Source organism: Athalia rosae, chromosome 5 (assembly GCF_917208135.1).
Source record: "Athalia rosae chromosome 5, iyAthRosa1.1, whole genome shotgun sequence".
In the NCBI taxonomy this organism is placed as follows: domain Eukaryota; kingdom Metazoa; phylum Arthropoda; class Insecta; order Hymenoptera; family Athaliidae; genus Athalia; species Athalia rosae.
The window spans coordinates 9,260,146-9,284,958 of NC_064030.1; the positions used below are offsets into that span (position 1 = coordinate 9,260,146).

A 24,813-nucleotide genomic window follows, 5' to 3' on the forward strand; every position below is an offset into this window, starting at 1 on the left:
TCGAATTCGCCCCGACGACCTCCGCCACGACCCCCCCGTGTCCTCGGGGTTTCGATGCGGACGAAAGCCCGGTAAGGACAAGTTTAGGTCGTTGATAGTGGAAGGCTTGGAAATTGATTCACCATCAGGCAGGGCAGGACCGGAGAGAATTGATTAAGGAGTACGTGCTCGGAAAATGAAATTAGATGTAAAGATAAATAAATCCAACGAACCAACCCCGTGCCCGGTCGGGTTTCTCCGGGAGCACCTCAGTCGCGCCTGCGGCCTTCGCTCTTTCTGCTTTAGCCCCCGGGATTGTATCGAATATTAAAGAGGATGGATTTGAATATTTTCTCTGAATTTTCTCGGTTACGGGGTAACGTTCATTTCCGACCAATCGATAACGTCAAACCGATTATTCATTCCCCCTTCTGTAAAAAACTCGCGAAAAATATTAGCCAAATTACCCGAAGATATTTCTCAATATTGCAGCGTTATCGATGACTCAATGACACGATTATCGCTAGGCTTTTGTACGTTCGCTTTGTCAACTCCGTACAGAGGGAAAACCGAATGAACAAATTAACGAAGAGAATGGAATATTTTCTCCTTCTCGTTTTTTATTTATTCGCCGAGATTTAAATCCGTCGCAGGCGCGCCGTTGATCTGATTTGGATACGTATGAGTATATTTATTTTTTTTTTTTGTCGTATCTTATTTTCTTCGTTGTCATAGGAATGAGATATACGCGGCGTATTTGTAACGCGACGTCGAATTTGATTCGGCGAGCTTTTCGCGTAAATTCGGGGGCGAGTGGGGAAGCTCTTTGGAGAAGTGCGTCGACTTTCTCCGACCCAAAATCTGAATTTCTCATCGCCTTCTCACCCCTTGCGAAACCGCTATCGTCGCACAAGACGCAAAGGACGAACCCAGGCCTGGATATATTCCTTCCTAAGCGTACCGACAGGCTAATATTTCAAGTGTAATTGATACGTTCTCTTGCGGCGACGAATACTGCCAAACCGAACGTGGAAACGGCAAGCTTCTCTTCATCGAGTTTCGGGGTGAAACGGGCGCGGGCCCTTTTCCTCGCTCCCTCTCTCTCCCTCTCCTTGTATCCCGATTCCGGTTAGCCTCCTCGCACCCGAACTCGTACGCGTTAATGCTATTTGAAGAAAACCATGCCACCGGCTATCCCGAAAAATATTACTTCGTTACTTACGGCCCGGTTGACGGAAAACCTGTTTTTGTCAACTCGAGGCCGAGGATAAGATGTAGACGGTATAAACGGAGAAGGGCTATGAAACGGGGGGACTAGGGGAGCCGGATGACAGCGAAAGAGAAAGGGGATCTTCGGTGAGACGTGGCAGAGGACCCCGTTAAAGTAAGGATAAAACGCAGAAGATATGAGTGACAAATTTTATCATCACGTGCAAAGGTTATTTTCTTTCACCGTCGTCGTGACGTGGTGAGGCGATGAGAACGAGCGAAAGGCGGTATTTCGACGCCCCTCGGCGGAAAGGGACATTACTCGGCGTTGTCTTCTAGCGAGTTGAATTTTCAGTAAACTGACAACACCGAATATTCCCTTTTCGGGAAAGTAAAGAGGAGCCAACAGATCGAGGAGACGAATTCCTCGATTCTCATTCCCGTCAGTCGAACACTCTTCTCCTCCTAGCTCCCTTTATTCTCGAACCAATAGCCATAAATTCAAACTAGACGGGGGCTGGTGCGGATACCGCGAGTAAAATAGTAGCATAACGTAGGTTTCCCGTGCCGACCGATCACCGAGTGGGTCGGCTTTGTAACGGAGATTAGATAACGGATTTCTAGCGTAGGAAGGACCGCGGAGTAATCGAGGTTTATTGTCAATCAATTTTGTAGGCCGGAGGGCGGATATGCATCGCTTGACTGGGCACGTTACACCGCCGTTTCGCATCCGAGTAACTATCGAATTACCGAGGCGTCGGACGTACGACGTACAGGGGAAGACGATTTTCTTTCGACGACAGATTTTCATTTTTCCAACGATTTCAATTCGCGAAAGCGTCGACGTACACCCGTTTGTGATCGTCATTTCGAAGAGGGCGTCCGTCACATTTACTCTCGTCGCGTAAGAGTGGGTCTCGCCGGTACAGGTATTCGTTTGTATAGTTACTGTGAAAATTTAACCGTTAGACGATGCCACTTTGAGCGGGTCTTCTTTTATCCGAAATACCTTATCTCTCGTATTTATTCGCTTCTCACCGGGGGCGCGGGTAAGACGGATGAAACTCGAAATGCGCGTATTTATAGGAGCGTGCCCCGGCGTGTCTCCGGCACTTTTCTCTCCGTTAGAAATCTCCGAGGGTGTTGGAATCTTAGCAGATTCTCGCTTGATCTAAACTCGGAATTTCGTTATTTGTACACCTCGCCTCTTTTCACTTTACTCCACATCACCCCACGCCCGATATACGCCTCTCGATCTAACGCAAAATCAAATGGAATACGAAACATACGTTCGCATGTAGATTCTAAACCCCGGCACAGCTGCACGCACTCAATCCCTTGAGAATCGAAACGGGACAGCGTTGTTCCAACAAAGGACATTGCTGGCGAAAAAGAAAAAAAAAAAAAACAGCGAATTCGAAAAAAAAAATAAAAATAAAAATAAAACAACCAATTATCAACGAGATATTCGCGCAAATAATATCCGAATGGATGTTTGGGGTGTTATAACAGATTTTCATTGATACGTAACGACGGCGCATTAGCCACGGCGCTCCGTCCTGCATATTTCCAATAATTGTTCGTAACTCCAGCGCCACCCACCGTGTTACGTAGCGCGATAAAATTCAATAAACATTTTCAGCCTATTGAGCTTACGTGTTACACACGCCGCTGTGCCGATTCGTTCGTCCGATATACATTTCCCCGTCTCATTCACGCCACCCCGTAACGATCGAAACATTTCAACGGAAATTCGCAACCCGAATACTTTTCCTCCCACGACTATCTCCGACTCGTCAAAGGCGCTGAGATGTTCACGAAGATCGCCGTTCGTAGCTTCGCCCGCCGCGGCCTTTCGAATCCGATATTTACGCGTCCGCTCTTCGCCCTCGTCTTGCCCGACTCTCCGCGAGCAGTCGGTATTAAGTTTTCCGGTACATTCGCCGCGCACTGATAACGGTGTAACTTATCCATTTACGTCGCGGGTCATTACGCCATAACTGGGTTAATTTATAGGGGGTAGAGTCCCACCTAAATCCGAGCACGTACTCCCCCCTCCCGTTCTGTCTCGCTGCCGCGTCCAGGACGGACGGCTCCGTGGGGATGAAGCACTTTGACCAGGGAGTATCGCATGTATGTGCATACACCTATACACACGCACACGTTACAGATGCAGGGTGGATTTCGCACGAGAGCGAATCGCCCGACCACGGCTCATCCTCCCTTTAAAATTTTTTAACCGACAATGTTTTTATCGAGCTTTTTATGCCCTTAAGATTACACGGCTCAAGAATTTTTTGTCAACGTTTATTATTGCATTGGAAAAATATTTTAACGGGTGGGCGGATGGGACGAGAATAAAACGAAATGAAAGAATAAATTGATGAAATTTATAAAAAATGCAAACTCTATCGAGCCGGCGTTTGTGGGTCGGATATATATAATATACATATATATATTTCGCGCTCGTATAAAATTCAAACCCCATTGCGATGGGCATCTTTTTTTGATCGACGGAGAACAAAATAAAAAAGAGAAAAAAACAAAAAAAAAAAAAACGAAATAAATGCCCGTCATACGTCGAACGCCTGTTTCGCGACCGATGGATCTATTTCGGATATCGCATGACCGATACGAGCTTTTAGATATTCAGAACCTGCCAACTGGCCCGGTATTACAGATCGATCTGTCATGAAGGTAGAATGAAATCGCTAATTGAACACGAGACGCGCTAACTAATGTTAGTTATTTCATCCTGATGGATTACAGATGCGATACCTCGAAACCGGATAATTTTACGCGGGTGAAACGCGGGTCCTCTCAAAAACTCTGGGAGTATCGCGTTTCGTTTGTTACTTTTTCCCCCCAGAAATATCGAGGGGGAGAAAAAAAAGGAGATCGCGAAAAGGTAACCCACGAAAAAATCAACCTTCGGGCACATCGCAACTGCCGTTACCAAAGGCGTAAGAAAATCCTCGAAAAAGTCACGATTCCGAAGGAAGAAATTATAATCCAAGGGCAAAAAAAAAAGAAAAACAGCCCTCAAAGCGCCTCCGTGCGCTATGCAGACGAAACGGATCCAAGGGCTTTTAACTCGACTCCGGTACCTCAAAGTTGCGGTACAACTTTCACTCGCGAAAAGTTGAACCACTTGCACCGGTAAGGTGCGGCGGGCGAGCGGGGACGCGAAGCCACCGTGTCCAAGTTCTTTCTAGGGCCAAGATGCCCAGGGCGCTCTCAGAGCTTCCACGAACAGTCTGGACCGACTACCACCTACGACGCTTGTTCCCCCGTACGTACTCGTATCCCGGTGTACCTCGTATCCAGCCAGAGGCGATGGTATTACATGAGATAGCCGAGGCCCTAATTGGACACTCTGTTCTCGCAACGTGCTTCATCACCCTCGTCTTTTCGCGACGTAAAGTCTCTCTCGGATATTCCCCTCGCCGTTTTTTTTTTTTATTCATTTTTTTTTTTTCAACAGCCTATCCCTCGGTATCACTAATTATTTTCGTACGACGGTGGGGGACGATTGAAGAAATTTCGACCGCGAAAACGAAATATTCTACGCGGTGTAATTCCGACGGCAAACGTCGGATAACGGCGATGTGTACAATACCGCGGATGTCGGAAGTATACGTAGAACGCGTGAATGGGAATTAACGATTTCTGAAGTGATATCCGCAAGGGCGGATACACGATTCAATTGAAATACGAACTGGAACGGGCCACTCTAATTCTATCGCGATTGTTTCGCTGAAACGTGAAGTTTCTGAGCCACCAGCCGTTTATTCGAGACTGGAAATTGAGAAAAAGCGAATGGACGAGGTTAATTTTTTGCGCTGCTCCCCGTAGAATCAACAAAACTTTTCAGTTTGTATCCCGGAGCGCTATCTTTTCTGGTTGAAAAAAAAAAAATACAAAAAACACAAAAAACACAAATTTAAATTAGCACGTTCTTCGAAGATCGTTGAAACGCGAATCGCGGATTTGAAAATGAATGAGTAAAATTGCAAACTATCGACTGGGGTAATATATTCCCCTTTCCAGGTACCGCAGCAGCCAGATCTTTTCAAACTCGACTTTTTTTTGCCGCACTAGTTTCGGGCTGCGGATTTCGCAACTTTCCCGTACGAAGGAACTCCAATACGGATCTCCCGAACATTTCGCGCTCGGCACTTTCCCTGCACTACAACCCCCGCCCACGCGGCAGCACCGCAGTATTTAGCGGTTCAATGGTAATTCCAGAATCCGAGTATAGGGTGTTTATATCCGTTATATCCATCCGTGGCAGAACCACGATGTGCGGGTATCCAACCCCACCACCACCAACTCCGTAGCAGCTAACGTTGATTGCCGGCGTGGTTCTCGCGGCTGAATTTAACCAAACCCTGGCAAAGTTGCGGCACGGAGAAACATTTTGAGCCGCGAGAGAAATCTCTCTAGGGTTGACGTAACCGGATAGGGGTATTAGCCGATGCGCGATTGCGCGATAAACGAGCTAATTGGAAGCATAAAGTTTTTTGTCCACCGTACACCGAAACGGGGGCGGTGTGGATTATATTCGGATCTTTCCCGCCCAAGGTTTATAATAAAATGCAGGGAACGCGGCGTCTGAGAAAGCACATAAGGGGCAGCCGGAGCTGTACCGGGGTAGTTGGTTGGTTGGTTGGTTGGCGGAGTTACCGGTGAGTTGGCGAAGTTTGATAAAATATGTACCTACATTAAGGGTCCTCAAGGCGAGGCTGTCGGGAAGAAACGAGAACCCTGAGGGGCTAAAGGATGCCGGTTGCGGTGCTTCCCCTCCCTTCTCTCCGTCCCCTTCGGAGAACCGTTATCGACATATCGACGTATCGAGCATGTAGGAGGTAGGCAAAGGGAGACGCGAAGGAGGATCACACGGTGGCCGTACGTACGTACGCCCATCGTCGTAGACGTCGGGGTAGACGTTCCCACGGGATTATAGAAACGTGGATCGGAGCAGAAAAAGAAAAAAAAAAAACAACCACGCCGCTTATCTTCGATTCCGAACGCGAAATTCGCGGCAGGAGTCACGGAATCGTCGCTCCGAGTTGACACTCGCGAGATCTCGACATTATCGAGTATCGTTCCCTCATTTTTTTACGATCAAATAATAATCTGTTACGGCATATTCGCGTCGTCTTACCTCGGGGAAGTTGCGCGACAAAATCGATAAGGCGTACAGACTACCGCCGAGATGTCTGAAATATTATTTTCTCCGTGCGATTGACTTTCGAACTGCGGAGGGCGATCGCGTCCTTCGTACGACGGCGTCGTGACCTCTTCCGCGTCTAGAGCTGGAACGGTGAAGGATTGAGATCTGTTTTACTTTGCGTCAGCAGCAGTAGATAGATGCCCCTTCAATCGATCGTATGACATCGAGATTTGATAAACAAAGTGATTCGTATAATTCTATTTTGTGATCGACTGTCAGAACTGGGTAAAAACGAATCGTTTCGTTCCGAGAGTGGGAGGCAACGCCAGGTACCCCCGTGCGTGGTTTGTTGGTAACCCGGCCTCGCGAGGCTCTTCCGCTTGAAAGTCGGGAATTCGGGACGTTAGCGAGTCCCAAGTGCGCAAAGGGTCAAGTGACGAACACGCTCGCTAGCCTTGTCTTCTCCTCTAGTTTCTCAAAGGTTGTACCGTCGTTGACAACTAAAGTGCGTTCATTGCAGCGCTTGAACATCGAGAATCGAGGACTGCCTCACCTCGAGAAGTGGAAAATTCCACCAGTTCGCCACGGTCATTCTATAATCGCATTTACGACTTATTCCACATAGGTGCAATTCAGTCGACGAAGTTCAGTCGACGGTCCGGCACCGGTCGGTTTCCGCACGTATTTTTTAACCGAGTCAACGAGGTCCCTCCGCGTATACGTCCCCCGAGTCGGAAGACGTACGGCGCGACGTTCCCTATCTGATCTCGTATTCAAGAGTAGAACATCCCACCAAATTATACATCTCGTCTAAGGCGAAGGTATTACCTCTTTTCCTTGACTTTCTCGATACCGCTGTACACTACGTACGTACTACCTGTGCTCCGCTATTTCGTATATAAACGCATAAGATATTCAAGGATGTAACTCGAAGATGGAAAGGTTCTTTCCCATTGCAGTATAAGAAATTACTCGCATAGTCTGCAAAAATATCGACGCGCACGAGAGAAGTATAAACGTATAGTGTATATACATATATATTCTATCGGGAGGTGAAATAGAGACCTCTGGGATTCCCCCCTGGTTTGACAAAGTCCAGGCATACATCTGCCGGCGACATCGCTCCTTTTATTTATTCTCTTACCCCCCCCCCCGAAAGAGCAAAATGTTGCGACGCTTATGGATCTATTCATACCCACGTCATATTGTATTTACATATTCCAACGTAGCGTACCGATTTTTCACTCCCACTTTTCACTCCCCGTGCTTTTGTCGGAGAGAAAATCTATTCCCTCGCAGATCATGGGCGGTTGAAAAGGAATCGGTAGTTGAAATCTGTACGGCGATTCTTTTTATTTCCTCACCGTTCGGCTCGAGTCGTACGCCGCGCGACGTTTAACCGCGACTTTTGCGAGCTCTCGTCGCTCAGCGCTTGGCTTTCGGGCCACGATTCCAATGTCAATCCACCCCTAAGGTACCAATTTGCTTCTACGGCCGCCAGGTTAAATCCCTCTCACTCCGGACACCGATGCCGATCACGAACCGAGAAAAATAAGTCCAACGAAACGGTTGAAAAAACACAAGTTCATGGCTTGTGGCAGCCGCGGAGCGAATCGTTCGAAGCTTCGGTGTTTAGTTTGCTCTCGTTCCCATTACTATTTATCTCTCTCCTCTCTCTCTCTCTCTCTCTCTCTCTCTGGTCGCCCTTCGTTTCTCGGGATACTACTCGATTAGAATTCGTAGTTTGTCTCGGAAAACTAAAGGTGCTTCGAGCTCGTAGACTTTAGATAGTGCAGAAGCAAGGAGAATAAAAGAAACAATCCGACAAAACGAAAGTAAGTAAAAAAAAACTACAACCGAACATGGTCTAGAAGCTTTTCAGACAATTTGAAGCAGTTTCTTTATGGATTCGGGCAGCCTCAGAACCAATTCCGTGATAAACCGGCGGATATCTAGCGAAAGGACAACGTTCGAACGGCCCATTTATCGTTCATTCAATTGTCGGTGGCGATTTTTTGGTTTTGGTTCTTTTGTTTATTTTATTTATTTGTTTTTTTTTGTTTATAACATTATCGAATAACGGCTGCGGGAGCGTCAATCGAACGGTCGACGGGGGCGTTGATCGAATTTTCACGCAGTCCAATTTTTTCCAACCGGTATCGGGATTCGACACCACGGTAACAAATCGTTTTGTTTACCGCACGAACGCGAGAAATGATAAAGATATTGTAAAAGTTAAAATGACTCACCTGACGTGTAGGTAGGGATGAAAGGCCGCCGGATTGTCTGCCGGAGAAAACTTTGGCAGGGAACCGTGAAGTAGTGCCAGCCTCACCACGAGGAGAACTCCAAACTGGAAACAAAAACAGAAAGTTTGAAAATTGCTCGAGTCCGGTAGGTAGGTGGGTAGGTAGGTAGGTAGACCTATAACCCCTCTCTCCTATGGTCCTTGACGTAACGAGAGTTTGCGTATGTTTTTCTCATCCTTTTCTTTCGCAGTTTTGCTTCGGCATTTTGTATTTCCGTTCTCGTCACACCGTCCCTCGGGTCCACCCCCCTGAGATACACGGAATAGCGGAACCGGAGCACTTTTGTGTAAGAACCAAAACTTGAAAAAGCTCAACCGGCCGTTTATTTTGATGACGAATCTACATGGTCGTTTCCCCTTAAATTGCCACCGCGCATTGTGGTGGTGATACTTTCGCGGTGAAGTGTGAAATGGAAACTCGTATAGGTTGCGGGAATTCTCTTCTTTTTTTTTCTCTTCTACCAACGCTGTAATTTTTTTCGCCAATTTTCCCAAACCACCACGTCGAACCCTCCACACGCTCTACTTATATTCCCTCATTTTCTCATCGAATCATTACCGTACGGACACATAACGAAGTCCTGGAAATTTTATTGCGCACTTACAGCCCGACTTATAGTCGACAGAACCGCGCGGTAATAATAGAAACACTGAAGGCAGCAGTTCGTGAAGGTTGCAATAGAGTGGTAGAAAATCTTCTGAAATCGCAGGAAATTTAACCAACGACCGACCCGAAGCTCGAACGTCGATTTCGTAGGCTCAAGTTGACTCGCATTAGATCCCGAGTCTTTGGGTCGCCCCTTGGGGTCGCTGGGAGGCCGGAAGACCGACGTGCGGCCAAAACAAGTGACAATCATCTCCGAGACTTTTTTCCTCTCTTTTTTTTTTCCCCCCACCCCCGTTCTACGTCGCGGGTACCCAGTCGATTCTTTCACAAGTCATGTTTATAACCGGATTATTCAATTTCGCATTTATTCGCCACAGGCCGAGGAATCCCGACATTATCGAGTTTTTCAAGATCCCACAACTTCGGGAAAGAAATGGAAAAAGGTCGCGACTTTAATATCGCCTGGCGGACGTGCTTCGCGATCTCTTAACGAGTGACTTTGATCTACCGCAAGCGTGAGTAACGCGATTACAGCGAATATACAGCGGACTACCTTTCAACCAATTCCCGCTGACGTATCTCGGCAAACAGATAGAACTTTTGCACGGAAAACGAACGTTTTCACTCTTCCGGAGTCGTGAAAAAAAGTAAATCCGATCCGTGTACGATCCACAAACTTCGCGAAGATTTCAAACCGTCCGAAATCCGAAAGGAATAATTCGTCCAAATAAAAAAAAAAAAACTCTACATTTCGATGCAGAAAATCGAACGAATGTTTCTCCGACCTTTTTCGCCAACTTTCGACTTCGGCTCCTGTAAAATCCTCTCGTCACGTATCAAGATCGCAACCGCTGTCACATTTCCGTCACGTTCTCGGCGTCCCCGAGGTAACCCAATAGCAACTTTTACGTCGGCAGTTCGGCACCCCCAGAAAACTGGTGGCTGGTACCTCGGCCACCGTGTCCTTGCCCACCGTGGCGGGCATCGGTCGCCTTCCACGCTCACAGTTGAACGATGAGAGGGTCAGAAATGGGGCTGAAGGGGGGCTGGGGGGGAAGGGGGGCAGACCGGACAATATCTGCCAATCCCGGCCATTCATATCGGCGCGGAGGATTTAAGTTGCGGCGAGGCTCGCAAGCACGAACAGGGATCTACTCGGACTTCCAGCGGTCACCCGACCCCTCCCCCCCTTTTTCCTCTCGAACGTTCCACGTTTCCCGTTTCCCTTTCCGCGAGGTAGATATGATGCAGTACGTACGGTTTATACCTATAGCTATATACACGAGAATTGAGACCACCCCCCCTTCCCATCCCACACGCAACCCTCGGAGAGTCGGGGTCGACATTATGCCTAGAGGAGAGGACCACGGTTCTCGAAAAAGGGGTGAATAATATAGTCACCAAGGCGGAAATTCAATTTCAGTAAATATCTGATGGTTCGCTACCGCGTTCACGATTCTCATATACAGCAAAAGCGAATCCCTTCTCCTCCGCCCTTCTTCACTTTCATTTTTTCATTTTTTCATCTTTTTTTTTTTTTTTTTCCCCGTTCAGAGGCCATCTTCGTTCAGAGGCCATCTCCGCTATCGTTATCCCCCAGCGATTTCACACTCTACCGTAGCAAGTTGCACTCGTTAATTTACTAATTTTCCATCGTCGAGATACGATTCGAAAGAAAATTGACGAATAGAAAAAAAAACAAAGTTTATAAAATAATCCGATCGGATTAACGAATTATCTAAAAATTCATTTTTTTCTCAATTTATTTCGCGCGATCAACCTCCATACCCCACACGTATACGTTGTACGTCGGATCCTCCCGCGATCGTTCCGTCTGGCTATACGAACCCACGAATTTCGAATAAATATAACTGTATAAATATAATATTCGCGTCTCGAATTGGAAAGTTGCGAGAGCGGGGCGATGTCTACAGATGTGAGTATAATCTATATTATATGTACATATGTACGCACGAGCATTATATGTATATGTATCTGCACGTGTACGAGGTTGGGGTAGGTGAGCGCATTAATATTATAGGATCGGCGCGTACGTACGTTATATCAGGGCTTTTAGGTGTACGCGCGTAAGAATACCGCACGTATACGTACACGTGGTTCGGTGCACGAAATCGCACCCTCACACCCGAGACCGTGTGTCTGTCTGTCGTCTATCGGTGGGGGAAGAAACCGTGCGCTGTACCCGTTGTACGCGAGCACGGTGAGAAAGTGCATCTTGTTACGTGTTGTACGTACGTAACGTGTCTGGTTAAAAGCTTTTTTGCGCGGCGTATTACGCGTCGGACTAGCGGACCGCAGATAGTATATTATATCGTTATTTCACGAGGGCTTTGAAGTCCCAATTTAACAAATTTGCAATTACCTTTATACACCGCGGCTCGTGTTCCCGGTCGTGTAACTCGGTTAAATCTTTCAGCGATCGTTCGCGAAAATCGGTAAAAACCGGCGCGGAGATTTACGACAATCTACCCCGTGAGTTACCGACCGGCCTGCGGTGCACCGGAGCACCGACCGCATCGATGATTACCTTGCCAATTATTTTAAACTGCCTTATCTCATCTCGGTTCTTTTCTACGGTTTATTTGACGTTGACTGAGGGCGAGCGTCGTTAGCGACTCCAATTTTACGAATGCATGCGATCTATCTAACCCGCCTCTGCACATCGAACGAAAATAAAATTTCTCCTTTATTACCCCACAATCAATCAACCGCGAAAGAAGAGAAAAAGAAGAAAAAAAAAAAACACCAGCGTGAGCGATCCGCGAAGAAATTCGGTACGATTCTGACGTGGACGTCTACAGGTGCGCGAGATGAATGTAACCTGTAGAAATATAGGTATTTTATGTACATTCCAAATACGTATGAACTTCTATACATGGATGGGAGATGGAGACGGAGATGGAGATGGAGATGAGATCCCCGACGCGGGGGTAGGTCGAGCGTGTGCGCCCTGTGTTCGTTCGTAGCATAAATTAGCATAAACTACGCGGGCAACTACGTTTATATCATGATTATTTCTTGCCTTACACGTACCGGTTGCACGTAACCGAGTACCGCACACCCGAAACAGCCACGCTTGCCCGCTCTTTCACGCCCCCGTCTTTATCTAATTCTTTGAAATCGGAAGCTCGCGTTATGCAAATGTGTATCGTACGTAGGTTCGCCGCGCCGAAGAAGATATCCGCGTGAAATTTTCGTAGACGTAGATCGCGACCTCGCTCGTCTTTTATCCACGAATGACGTACTTCGTTCAACGGGAATTTTTGCGAGAGCGTTGTAAACAAAAAAAAAAACAAATAACCGCGTAGCCTTGAACCGTCGCGCGTTATACAGCCTTGTTGACAGTTCAATATCCAGCTTAAAAAACGGAGCTCCGGTTGTATACGAAACTAACGATGCCAACGGAGCGTTAAAAATAATGGTCAAATAACCCACCGGATACGACACGGAGATTTATGTATAATACAAATATACATGCATGCATATCTGTACGGGCGGCGTCACGTTTTTGTTTGTCATACTTAATTTGCAGGGGATGGGTTCGGGATCGGGATTTGCGGAACAAACGCAAAAAAAATATAAAAAACAAAAAAACAAAAAAAAAACTCTCCAACGGAATAACGAACGGAAAATAAAAAGAGAATGTAGAGAATAAGGAAATCGCGCACATAATGATGACAACGAAAATAGAAGTAAATAAATATAGAGAGCGAAACGAACGAACGGGTGAAGGAAATGCAAGTAATTCGATACACGCTGTATGTATAGCTGCGGTACACTCGTCTATAGATACTTCGTTTCGCCACAGCGGAAAGGCTTCGGTAACACTATCAGCGTTAAGAGGATTTTACCACATTGAAACCTAGCTGTACCTGTACGTATGTGACTCGATTTTATATCACCTGTATCCGTGGGGAAACAGGGTTGAGAGATAACGCGTCCCGCACGTTTGTCGTCGTTGCGAACGCCGAGTCTTTTTCTTCCCGCTCTCGTATGTTTTTTTTCATCTCTTCTCTTTTCACTATTTTCCGTATATCTGCAGTTTCCGCGAAACGACTTCCTCCCGTCATCTAAGACGAACAACCGCAATATCGGAATATACGCATACCGACCGAAAATTTCAACCACTGAAGAATTATATCGTGGCGGATGACGAACTCTCGTTATCCGAGAACTCGACGTTCTCCCGGAGTGAATTTCGGCTCTCCGGGACCAAATATACCCAACACGATGTACGGTCGTCTCCGGCGTATCGCCGCCTTATTGTCACGGGAATGGAACTCGTTAGCGGAGATTATCAAGCACCGCACATAAATTGTTACCCCGTTATTTTCGCCGATTAAATAATGATTTGTGCACGAAACCCCGAAAGGAAACCGAGCGAGAAGGAGCGGCGGATGGATGCTGGAGCGGGGCGCGTCTCTACATTGAGAAATTTTCTTTGTTTTCGCGCGACGCGTCCGCGACTGCTTTTTTTCACCACCCCCACCCTCCAACCCCCCGCTCTCATTTATCGAAACGCGTGGCAGTGTTCCAATATCGTGTAACAACATCCCTCGCTTCGCCTTAGCGTAAGAAATACCCGTTATAAAGTACGCTACATTTCTCGGTATATTAATGCTTTCGAACGGAGAAAACTTTTCTTTTCTTTATCCTCTCCTTTTTTCCTTCCACCCCCCCATTACTTTGTTTCTCCCCTTTCTTTCGCCGTTTAGAAAATGGCTGACCGGAAGCCAAGAGCTGGAGTGTATAGGTGTAGGTGTACACAGAGTAGGTACGGGGTGATAAATTATTGAGAAGCTGCTCGCAGCTGTGCAGTGATATCGCGGCGCTACGAAAATATAAATGCAAAAAAATTAAGTAACGTATAAATAAATGAAGGAAAATCCGGTGCTCCGCGCGTTAACGTACGTTCACGTCTCTACGCCCGGAGCTGTTCGTGCTCATAGGTGACGCTGAAACGGACGCGTGTCAATGAATTCGCGATTTGAACTCTCGACCGCCGCGATCGTGTCAGATTTTTTTTCATCTCCTCGCCACGCGACGTTACACGCGCGCCCCGTTTCGTTTCGTTCGCCGTCCGTGCACGTGAAATATCGACTTTCAAATTATGGAAATACGTGAAGAATTGATCAATGAAAAAAAAAACAAAACAAAAAACAAACAAACAAACAACAACAAATTCCCGTCGTACGTTCGGATGAGCGTGTACAAACATACACGGGTATCGGTATGCATTAGGAAACGTGTGCGAAAGCTAATTCCGAATACCGTATGGGGATGTGTCGTCGTTAGGTTTAATTAGAGGACGTGTTTTCGCACCCTTTCACTTTGGCTGAAAATTAGAGATATTCGAAAGATACGGGGTCAGTGCGTTACGCCGCGGGTATCCCTCGGGTATCGTATATCGTCGTGAAAAAAATACGACGCGATACACGTTCACGAATCCCATAAATTCGGGAAATTATCATCACCGTTTATCTGGAAATATATCAGATATCTTTCGAACCCCCCCGTACAGTCAAAGAGACCGAACGTCCCGACGATAAATAGATTAGAGAAATAATGAACGAACGAAGTTCTGTTTTTCTTATTCGGTAGATATAAGTATAGGTATATAAAAAAAAAAAACGAATCGAAGACTCGATGTGAAATTCTCCCCACGATCTCGCCAAATCTCTTTTTCTCTCCGTATATATATATTTTCTTTCCGCGAATGCCAAATAGTCTCTGATTTTTGTGCAAGAGGTCCGACTAACCGCGCTTTATAATTTACCGCGTCCATGTCGCGCTCGTATATATACATATGCACGTACACGTATACGCGCACCACCACATCCCAAGTAAATCCCCGGAGAGCTTCTGGCGTAACGAAGGGAGAGAAAAAGCGTCTCGGAGACCCTCGGCGCCTCGGTTGGGAAACTCACCGCCAATGAGCATCTGTTTCTGCCTGTGAGCGGAAAAAAAAAAAAAAAAAAATTTTCCTACCGTCTCAAAGCGGGGCGTCTCGGAGATACGTGAAAAAGTTTCGGGCGTGAATCATAACCGCGATCTGCACCGACCCCCGAGTCTGATATCGCAATTACTGCGGGGACCGCCTGAGATACGCACAGATACGCACCGCGGTAGGTACGTACATACAACGCACTTATGTATAACCGGTTAACCCTTTTGCACCATCCGACTGGGAAAATTACGAGCACAAACGACCGTGACGCGCCAACTCGTCTGTTATCCGTTTTACGACTTCCATTCGTTCAGTTTTTTGCTCCGACTCGAATATCTCTTTTTTTTCTTTCTCCCGAGTGTATCTACTCACCGAAACTAGGAGTGTGGCTGCTCGACGAGAGAAATTCCTGGACTCGTCGTTCCATCGGGCTTCCAGCAAGGACCTGAAAATTTCAACAGTTGTTGTTTTCTTCTTTCATGTATTTGATCGGTAAATGCGTAAATGTTGTAACGAGGCGCCTGGACATTTCTTTGCAATCGAGAAAAAAATTCCGAGCATGGCAGCGGCACGCGGACAACCGTGACATTTGTGGGGTTGCAAGCAAGAGACAGACACGAGTGGAGTACAGTCACTCGACATGCAAGGTGCGACTCGTGCGAATTTGCATATCACCGAAGTAGCGAGTGGCTGGTAAGTTTTTACGCGGTAGCATGCCGGCTGTCACATTCACAACAGCGTTTTGCTCTTGAATCAAAGATTTCTTGTCAGGGTAGGACAAAAACTAGTTCTCCAAAGTGCAGCTAGTTCGTAATTGGTGGTCGGTAGGTAAAGTTATATTTACGATTCAACTTTTTAGGCACCTCCGCGCGGTTCAAAGTTCGACTCTAACACTCTCACAAAGAGTCCTAACTGACGACTACGTACCCCGTTGTTTCGAATTATTGCGAACCAACCATATTGCAACGGTGCCATTAATTTTCACCATCCAGCGAAGGAGTGAGCTTTTATTCCGTCTGTCGTGTGACCCGGTGTAATCGTGTTGAAAAGATTTTACGAAGGTCCTTAATTTTTTCGAATTTTGATAACGAGTGGACACCGAGCAACGTTTTCTTACTCGATTTATACCCAGAAGGGGCTTGTCGTTCTCACCTTTTTATGGAATGCCAGGATCTGCAAAGATCGTAGAGTAGATTGAGAAAAAGGACAGTGACCCCCGTCTCCTTTGCGAGCATCGACAACGCACCGAGTCCCACGCTACTCCAGACGTGGGCCGTTTGTTGCCTGTAATCAGAAGTAAAATATCCTCGTTAATTTCGGGAACATTCAAAAAATCGTCACCGTTCACATTATTCACTTTCGGTCAATGATCGGCTTTTCTTTCGGCTCGATTTTTTTCCATTTAATAAAATTTACTCCCGAATCAAACAACTGACTCGTACCACCCGCATTGACCCACTTAAAAATCAATACGGTATACCTCGCTACGCCGATAGTTAATATATCCTAATTAATTGGCGTCGAAGTTTGCCCGGGGAAAAGTAACCGTTTATCTCTGCTTTTGGAATACGGTTCTTTTTTTTTTTTTTTTTTTTTTTTTTTTTTTTATCGCGTGGTATAATTAGCGAAGTTGTTAATTAAGCAGAGTTGGTTGGTAGCCGACGTTAACTGTGGGCAGAATTTTGTCGTTTGTATTTGCGAAACCTCTACAGATACTTATGAACTTTTATGAAAAGTCTATGTAATTACTATTTATCGCAACTTTCCGATGCACGAAAAGGAGAGGAGAAAAAAAATTTGTCGACGAGCAAAAAAAAATAAAATAAATAAATAAAAGTAAGAAAAGTCGACAGGTGTCAGACGACGTAGCGGCTGAAAGAAGCCAATCTAGAAGTAACGAGTTCAAAGACCAAGTGACGAGCAACGAGATCCAATCAATTTCTGGCATGTCGGTTCGTATATAATATAACCATCTAAGATTTACCGAATCCAAGTTTTTTTTTTTTTTTTTTCCATCGCTCACGATTCCCCGTAGCCCCGGACAATATTTCTCTCTAATAACCGCCACTTTGAACCGCATTCAGCCACTCGGATTTCTCATCTCAATAATTCCCCGATGCATCCCGTCGAAGGGAAAAAGCTCGATTCTACGACGAAACGTAAGAAGTTTTTTTTTTCATTCGCTTTTATTTTCAACTTTCAACCACTCTTCCAACAGTCGGTAAATCTTAAAAACGAGTTTATAGGTGGACTTCTTGAAACGACGCTAAAATTTGATTCTATTCGATTATTTTTTTCACTCGATTTTCTTCTCCTCTCGTCGAGGTCCTCCGTTACCCGAATCGATATGGTGAAACGAAGGCGATTACTTTCTCGAGAACTCAATTATTGAGCCGATTATTCGACGGTAATATGAAACTCAATTAAATCTTGATGTAACACCCGAGGCAAGAGTCTCTGCCAGTTGGTATCAATAGGGAAGGGAACGACCTTGCGGTTTCGTATCAAGGGAATTACGTGTCGTAAGGCATTGAGGCGTGGTTACGGTATACAGCGAAAGGCATAGTCGGGGGGTTGTTGAAAGGGAGTTGAAATTTTAAAGTGAGGCGAAAGCAGAGGTTGAATTTTGCTACCGCGACAGGGTACGCCGGTAGCATAATGTGCCGTTGTTTGCGGGTTATATTTTTTTCCTATTCCCCCCGTCACATCCGACGGGGGGGGTTGGAACGGTTGCGGTGGCGTTTGGTGCACAACCGTTCTCGCATAGTTCGTTGCAAACTAGAAAACTGTCTGGATAATCGCTGATATCGCGAATATCAGCAAAAGCTCCGGGCGTACGTACCAACGTTTACGGAGGTATCTGTATTAATTTACAGTTACACAGGTAGGTAGGTAGGTTACAGTAACATGTAATACCCTCAGGTAGATATTTGGTCTCAGTTTTCGCTTCGTTAAAGGTGTTTGCTCGGTTTTATTGCCAGCCATGGGCCACGGGGATTGGTTGGGAGGATAGAGAACTGCTGAACATATATGCCTAGGGAGGATGTGGATACATCGGGGAAAGGGTGCGGGGTGGGTGGGTCGGTATCGAACGAGCCTCGTTTCTGCTGTGCGTTATTCGATCTCCTCGAGTGGTGATACTTCGGCAAACAGGGTCGTTTTAACCCTTTGGGTTGGCAAATTTTTCCTTTCGTTTAATGGACGACGTTACTTCTCGCGCATATATTAACGCGAGTCGAGGAAGAGGAAGCGCAATTTCACGTTAAATATTTGTCCTCGCAGCGAGGGGGGGGACTTGACCGGTTTTTCGAATATCCCCCGAGGCGTTGTTGCATCGGAAGTGGATGAAAAGGAACGAATGTCGAGCGCGGTTCAAGATGACACCGGGACATAAAGCCCATGGTAGTTTTATTCGAGGTACAACTATAATACAGAAAATGAGAGAGTCGAGGCGGGTAGCCCGACGCTGCAGGTCGAGGAGGCGGCCGCATGAATATTTTCACGAATAAGTAAGAGACGAGGGGAAAGGTAGACGAGGAGTACGAGCTGACGTTGGTTGCTCGAGGAACTTGGAGGGAAAAGGGAATATAAAAAGGAGAGAGGAGGAGAGGCAAATGAGGGAAGTTGAGAAAAACAGCTCCTTCCTTCTCAACTCTGAGTAATAGCAGGAGCAAAGAGAAGTGTGTCAACCGTCGTACTTTCAAGTGACGAATCGTGCTTTCCCCTTCAAGGTGGAAAGGTGCCAAGAGACATTCAGTGCCTCCTTTCCGGAAATTCAACGACTCTATCTAGTATTTCATCCTCTTTGTACTTATACGCTCAGAAGCAGAAGAGCAACGGCATTTACTTACAAATTTAGTTTTTTTCTTCTCCTTTTTCTTTCACTCTCTCATTCTCGTTTCCTCACACACACGCGCGCGCGCGCGCGTACGAGTGTACACGTCGTACCTACTCTCAACTTCTGAATCGTGGGGGTGACTAAATAACTTCCAGAAATCAGTTTGACATTCGGAAATTTGATTCTTGACCTCATTCTTCTTGTTTCTATGCGTTTCTCTTTTTCATTTTATTTTACTCTCATTTTCACGTTGAAAATGTGAAATTCAAGGAGTGTGCAGCTGGCTTCCGAGCATTTGAATATATATATATATATACGTGTGATATACGTATATACGTATACAGGGGTGTAGGGAAGAGTCCCGACGAAGGCATTTTGAGTAAATCTCGAGTCACCTGCTCGCCTCTCTCGTCGAGACTCGCGGTAAATTAGTTTAGTTTATAATTTCTACACCGCCTTAGCACTTATGAGAATGAATGGGTCCCGTTGTTCGGAGGGCGAGCGAGGCAGGTAGATGTCGACGTCGCGGTAAGCGCCGCCGGCCCCGACGCCACGACGGACGCGAAGAAAGTCAAGTTTCAGGGATTGTGTTATACGCCCTTAAAATCTATCGTTCTCCCGATGCGCCCGCCGCTCGGATCGCGCGAGTCCCACCGCGGCGGAATAACTGGGAACGAGAAGAGGATCCCTCGGGGAAAAAAAAAAAACCAAATAAATAAATAAAAAAGAGATGAAAACATGAATAAATAAAACAACATAAAACGATACCAGAGAAATCAAACGACTGCGGATCGAATTCTACCGTACTCGGATCCCGGCAGAATCCCAAGTCAGCTTCTGCCGTTATACAAACATAACTCCGTGCAACGTTTCGTTATGTAAATATTTTCTTCTATGTACAGATGAAAAAAAAAAAGAGAGAAAAAAAAAAAAACCTCCGAGCGAAGCGCGGATGAACCTGCGGGCTTATTCGACTCCTGTACCCCGAGATATATGAATTTATTGGTTTTTCCGCCTTTCTTTTTTTCCGCTCCGCGGGTTATATAAAATCTTTCCTCTTTCTCTCCCTCCGCTCGCTGACCACTGACCACTGACCACCCCGGACTATCAAACCGTCGAGTGATTCGAGCTTTTATATATATTCTATGTTATATATATATATACGTTCGGCGGACTTGACACCGCCCACTCAAGTCCCCCATTGTTTTACGGATGCCCCTGGTTAAAATACGAAAATATAGTCGCCCCTCTCCCTCCGAACCTCCCCCTAACATTATGAATTACCAACGGGGCTTACTTCGCGCTCCCTCTCCGGGGAGCCCGGCTCTTCCCTTGCTCTATACTAGAGTGTTGGCAAAAGCGGGCAGATATTTATGGTTTATTGTTTAGTATGCATGAGCCGCAGTTGGGGGTACGTAACGTATATATATACACACATATATGTACACGGGAGGAGCACGAATGCCGGTGTACTTATGTACGTACACCCGTACGTACAGGTGTGATAAATTAACTTTTAAGTACAACTATCGCGAGACCATTAATACGAATTCACCGCCGAACTCGCCTTCGCAGCTTTTAGCGATCAATTGCGTTTTCGGTAAAAACAGAGGTTCGCGCCAATTACCTTCGTCGTCAAAGAGTTTGAATTTTACATTGTCAGATATTTCGCTATTCTACCGACGTTATTTTACACGCACGTCAGTAGGCAGGACGTATTACACCATATTATACAACCAATTTCAATATACCATGTTGGGTTGCAAAACTACGAGGTACCCAGAAACGTTATGTAAGGCAGCTCCGTTGCCGAGGGTTTAGAATACGTATAGTATACCTACACGTGGCCAGAGATACATCTATGGGTGAAGGGTGCGGTGTATCTGTATACGGAAGGAAGATCCCTGGGCACCCGGCTCGCGCTGGAGCGACTGGTTTATGGACAATTTGGCTTCGTTCAAAATTTACGACGGATTCGGGAGAAGCTACGCTGCTCATTGTCGCTACGGAATACACACAACGTACACGTGTCGCTGGTCCCGCTGCAACGATAATGTTAATTATAGCGGTTGTCCGACGCTGTTACGCTGAGGTAATTATAGGCGCAGACGCGACCGAAACCGCGGCGATGCGCCATCGAAGACTGTGGTTACGTAGTGGAAAGAGAAAAAAATAAAAAAATAGAAAAAAAAAATAGAAAAAAAAAATGGAGCAGCGACCCCGACGGTTTTTTTTGGACCCTCTATTTCGAGTAAATAATATTTATTCAGGGACGAGGGTATAAGACAAGGCGGGAGGGTTAGTTGAAAATGGAAAATCCGCTTTGTTCGATGGCCCGAAGGTCCCGAGATAAATTCGCATCGACGACGACAGTTTTGTTCGGACTTATCCTTACGGGACATCCGTCGGCCTCTCGTCGGATTGACGGTGAGAAAAAAAAAAAAAAAAACCAAGCAAGCAAAAAAAAAAAAAATGGGATGAATAAAAAGTGTATAGGCAGCCCCGTAAGCAGCAACAACAGCTGGTTCGTCTCTTAGATTTCACTTACCCGTGATAGGCCAGAAACGAAAGCAGAAAAAAGATGCAGGCGAGAACGTCGGCTCTGCCCACTATTCCTGTGACCTGTAATCAAAGAAAAACAAAGAAGCAATCGTTAATTCACGGGTCTTTCGTCTCGAGATCATAATTATTGATAGATTTTCGGATCGCCGATAACGGCGAGTAGCGCGGTTAGTGAGAGAATTTTTGAGCGACGCGTCTCTTTATTTTTCACATCTCTTTGGTATCGTTGAATTTCTGTAGAGCGACGAGTGAATTTCGTAAAAATGTTAAAAGAAATTGAAAGCGGGTCTCCATTTCCAATTCCCGTAAGATACATTCCTGCAGATATGTCTCGAGATAAATCTCCATACAAAAATAGATTTTCGTGCGAGAAATATGATAAAAATGTGTCTCGAGCCCCGTTTTTGAAACGTGGGTACCGCCACCTCACACGGCGGCCCTCTTCCTTCTCAATATTCATGCACGCATACATCCGCGAACCACCCGCGTATATCTGCTGGCGCGCAAGAGAGGGAAAAATGTGATGTGAAAAAAAAAAAAAAGAAGAAAATCAAAACACTTAATGGGAACGCGAGATCGTAACATCGAATATGAACCTTCGATTTATTTCTTCATCGAACCAGTAGGTACCCCGCTAGGTGGTTATTTTGTTTTTCCATGTCGCATATCTTCTTCGTGCGCGCACATACACGCGATTTACCGGGCCACGATTGAACTTTTTTTAGGATAGAGATTTTCAATTTGAGTTTGAAGTACCTCTGTACCGGAAAGAGGCTGTATAGATATACCGCGTAGATTGACGTGAAAGAAGTACCAACATGAGGAGGAAAGAGTGCCAATATACCGAGTTACTCCCGCGAAGAGAAGAGCTGTGGGAGCCGCTGGTTTCGATGACTATAAATCGTAGAATCTTTCCGAAGACACAGGGTTACGGAGGGTCGGGTGACGGCGAGAGTTCGACGGCGGCGGCGGCGGCGGGAGGAGGAGGAGGGGAAAAGGGAGGCGGAGGGTTGGGCGTTATCGCGGTGGGTATCGGTAGCGGCGTGTGTGAAGGGGGACCTAAAATAACGCCACGTACGTCTGGCATTACGAAACGACAGATTGAAATTGGATCCTATTCGAAGAAAATCCCGGGAAAGCCTGGCAAGCCGGATCTCCACACCGGCACTCGGCAAACAAGGTGGCCAACAAGATAAGTGGTTGCCGAATTATTGATGCCGGGCCACGAGTGAGTGATAACTGAAGGTTGCCAAAGAACCGTGTGGCCCGGAACCGCCGAGCGAGCCACGCAGGGTGCCGCGAACGTTTTAATCTTTTTTTCTTTTTTTTTTTTTTTTCTTTTTTCTCTCGCTCCTCCTCGTCTTGTTATTTTCGTTTCCATTTCATCCGACTCGTCCCAACGCCGATCGAAAACTGGGAGGTGAAAGATTGTGTTCGGTTCGCTTCTCGTTTCTTTTTTCAATTTTTTTTTTTTTTGTCTCTTCTCCTTCGCACCGATCGTTGAGAGGAACGAGAAGTATGAAATGGATACGTGCCGCTGGAAGACCGTAGCCCTACTACATTTGGTTGATAAAAAATTTAGGAGGCTTTTCGGCACTTTATGTCTTTAGATTTAGAGGTGAATTCGTACGACCTCAGGCGGGAGAAAAAGAAACAAGAATGGGTAAATGAAAAAAAGGGCGGTGCTCGATGTGACAACCCGGCGGTACCTTTCTGAATTTTCCACTAGCGAGGAAAGCTCGGGAGGGGTGGGGGAAGGGGGGGTGCGGTAAAGCTCCGGGCTGCGGTCAAGCGCCGCACTCCGTCAACGTCGACGGAGTAGAAGGAGGTAAAGAGAAAAGAGAAATAAAGAGGGAAAGGAAAGGAAGAGCGAACAACGGAGGGGATAGCTGGGGGAGGGTAGGCAGCAGACATCGCTGTGGGAAAGTGCTTTCCGTGTCTACTTAAGATAACAGAGATTGCTGCCTCTTCTTTGATAAATTCCCAACCAGGCGGCTAGATTTATCGTCGCAACGTCGGCCCGAGATCCAATTTCCAAAATAGCCGGAGACATTAATTTATTATAACCCCCCCCCCCCCCCCCCCCCCCCGAGCCGAACGAATTTTAGTTTTAAAAATCTTCAGACTCTTCGACTCTTCGCTTACTCACTTACAGCGGCGCGAAAAATAGGTTACTCATAATTTGAACCACGACGAAATTACCCGACAGCTCTTTCGACCCCGACTCCCAAACAGCACGGTCCGATCCTCTACTTCAACCCTCTCGTACCTTTTCTCGTACGGGAGAAAAGTCATCAAACGATCCTCTCCGGAGGGATAACGTGTTACGAAATCTTTCGGGTTCCGCGAAACCCGTTGAAATAATTAATTATGTAATTAATCATGTACGCGTTGGTAGTCGGAAAGACAGTTTCCCATTACTCCAAGGACTTCGTGTGTCGGGGGTGGTGCGACGATGACGCACGCGGCATCAATCGACACGATCGGGTCGTTACCACACCGAACTAATATTTACGGTTCGCGACGTGACACAGATAGATGAAAGGGTATAGGCGCAGGGGGTCCCCGAGCAGCCGAAGATTGACAGAAATGGTTGTTTGACGATATCAACCACTGTTCTACGGCGTTCTCCTATTCGCCAGAATCTTTCGATTATTCTACGTATTTTATTCGTAATCTAGTTTTCGTCGCTTCCGCTTTACTCGGTAACGCTCGTGGGTCATCTGAAATAATTCCGACGATTCGATTCCGGAGTTCCGCGCAAACAATCGGGACAAGAATCCCTGCGTGTATACCTGTATACGGCGATGCAGAATCCCGTGGGAACGCAGGATAAGACAGCGCGAGACATCTGTTACCACTTTTCCTCGAGACCTTTTTCTCGCACGTCTTTTACGCCGATGGAACAGATTGAGAACGAATGAAAAAAGAAAAGGGGGGGGGGGGGGGGGGGGAAATAGAGTAAATAGAATCGCTATCCGAAACGGAGGGGGAATCGGAAGCTATCACCTGTCCAAAAATCTGACGCTCTATCTCCTCGTATTCTTCGATTTTCTTTTCTATATTCGGAAATCGGAAAAGCAGCGTTACAAAAGGGATAATTCTGTGAGAGACGGAGGCACGAGCGGGCGTTCCGCAGATCAAGCGTAGGATTGGCTTGGAGGAT

The 24,813-nt window shown here is 46.3% G+C and overlaps 1 protein-coding gene and 1 long non-coding RNA gene across 6 annotated transcripts in view; one reads left to right on the forward strand and one right to left on the reverse strand.

Annotated features, from left to right (window-relative positions):
* LOC105690151 (protein O-mannosyl-transferase TMTC1-like) overlaps positions 1-24,813 on the reverse strand; it is a 126,237-nt gene that overhangs the window by 39,540 nt on the left and 61,884 nt on the right. For all 5 annotated transcript variants that reach the window (XM_025746781.2, XM_025746779.2, XM_048656218.1 and 2 more), the window contains 4 exons: positions 21,634-21,707; positions 16,400-16,531; positions 15,620-15,692; positions 8,614-8,717 (listed from right to left, as the gene is read on the reverse strand). In XM_025746781.2, the coding sequence (XP_025602566.1) occupies positions 8,614-8,717; positions 15,620-15,692; positions 16,400-16,531; positions 21,634-21,707 (383 nt within the window). The remainder of the gene's footprint in view (positions 1-8,613; positions 8,718-15,619; positions 15,693-16,399; positions 16,532-21,633; positions 21,708-24,813) is intronic.
* The window catches only part of LOC125501139, a 104,807-nt gene continuing 87,026 nt past the window's right edge, over positions 7,033-24,813 (forward strand). The window contains exon 1 of the long non-coding RNA XR_007278662.1: positions 7,033-7,185. This is a non-coding gene — a long non-coding RNA (uncharacterized LOC125501139). The remainder of the gene's footprint in view (positions 7,186-24,813) is intronic.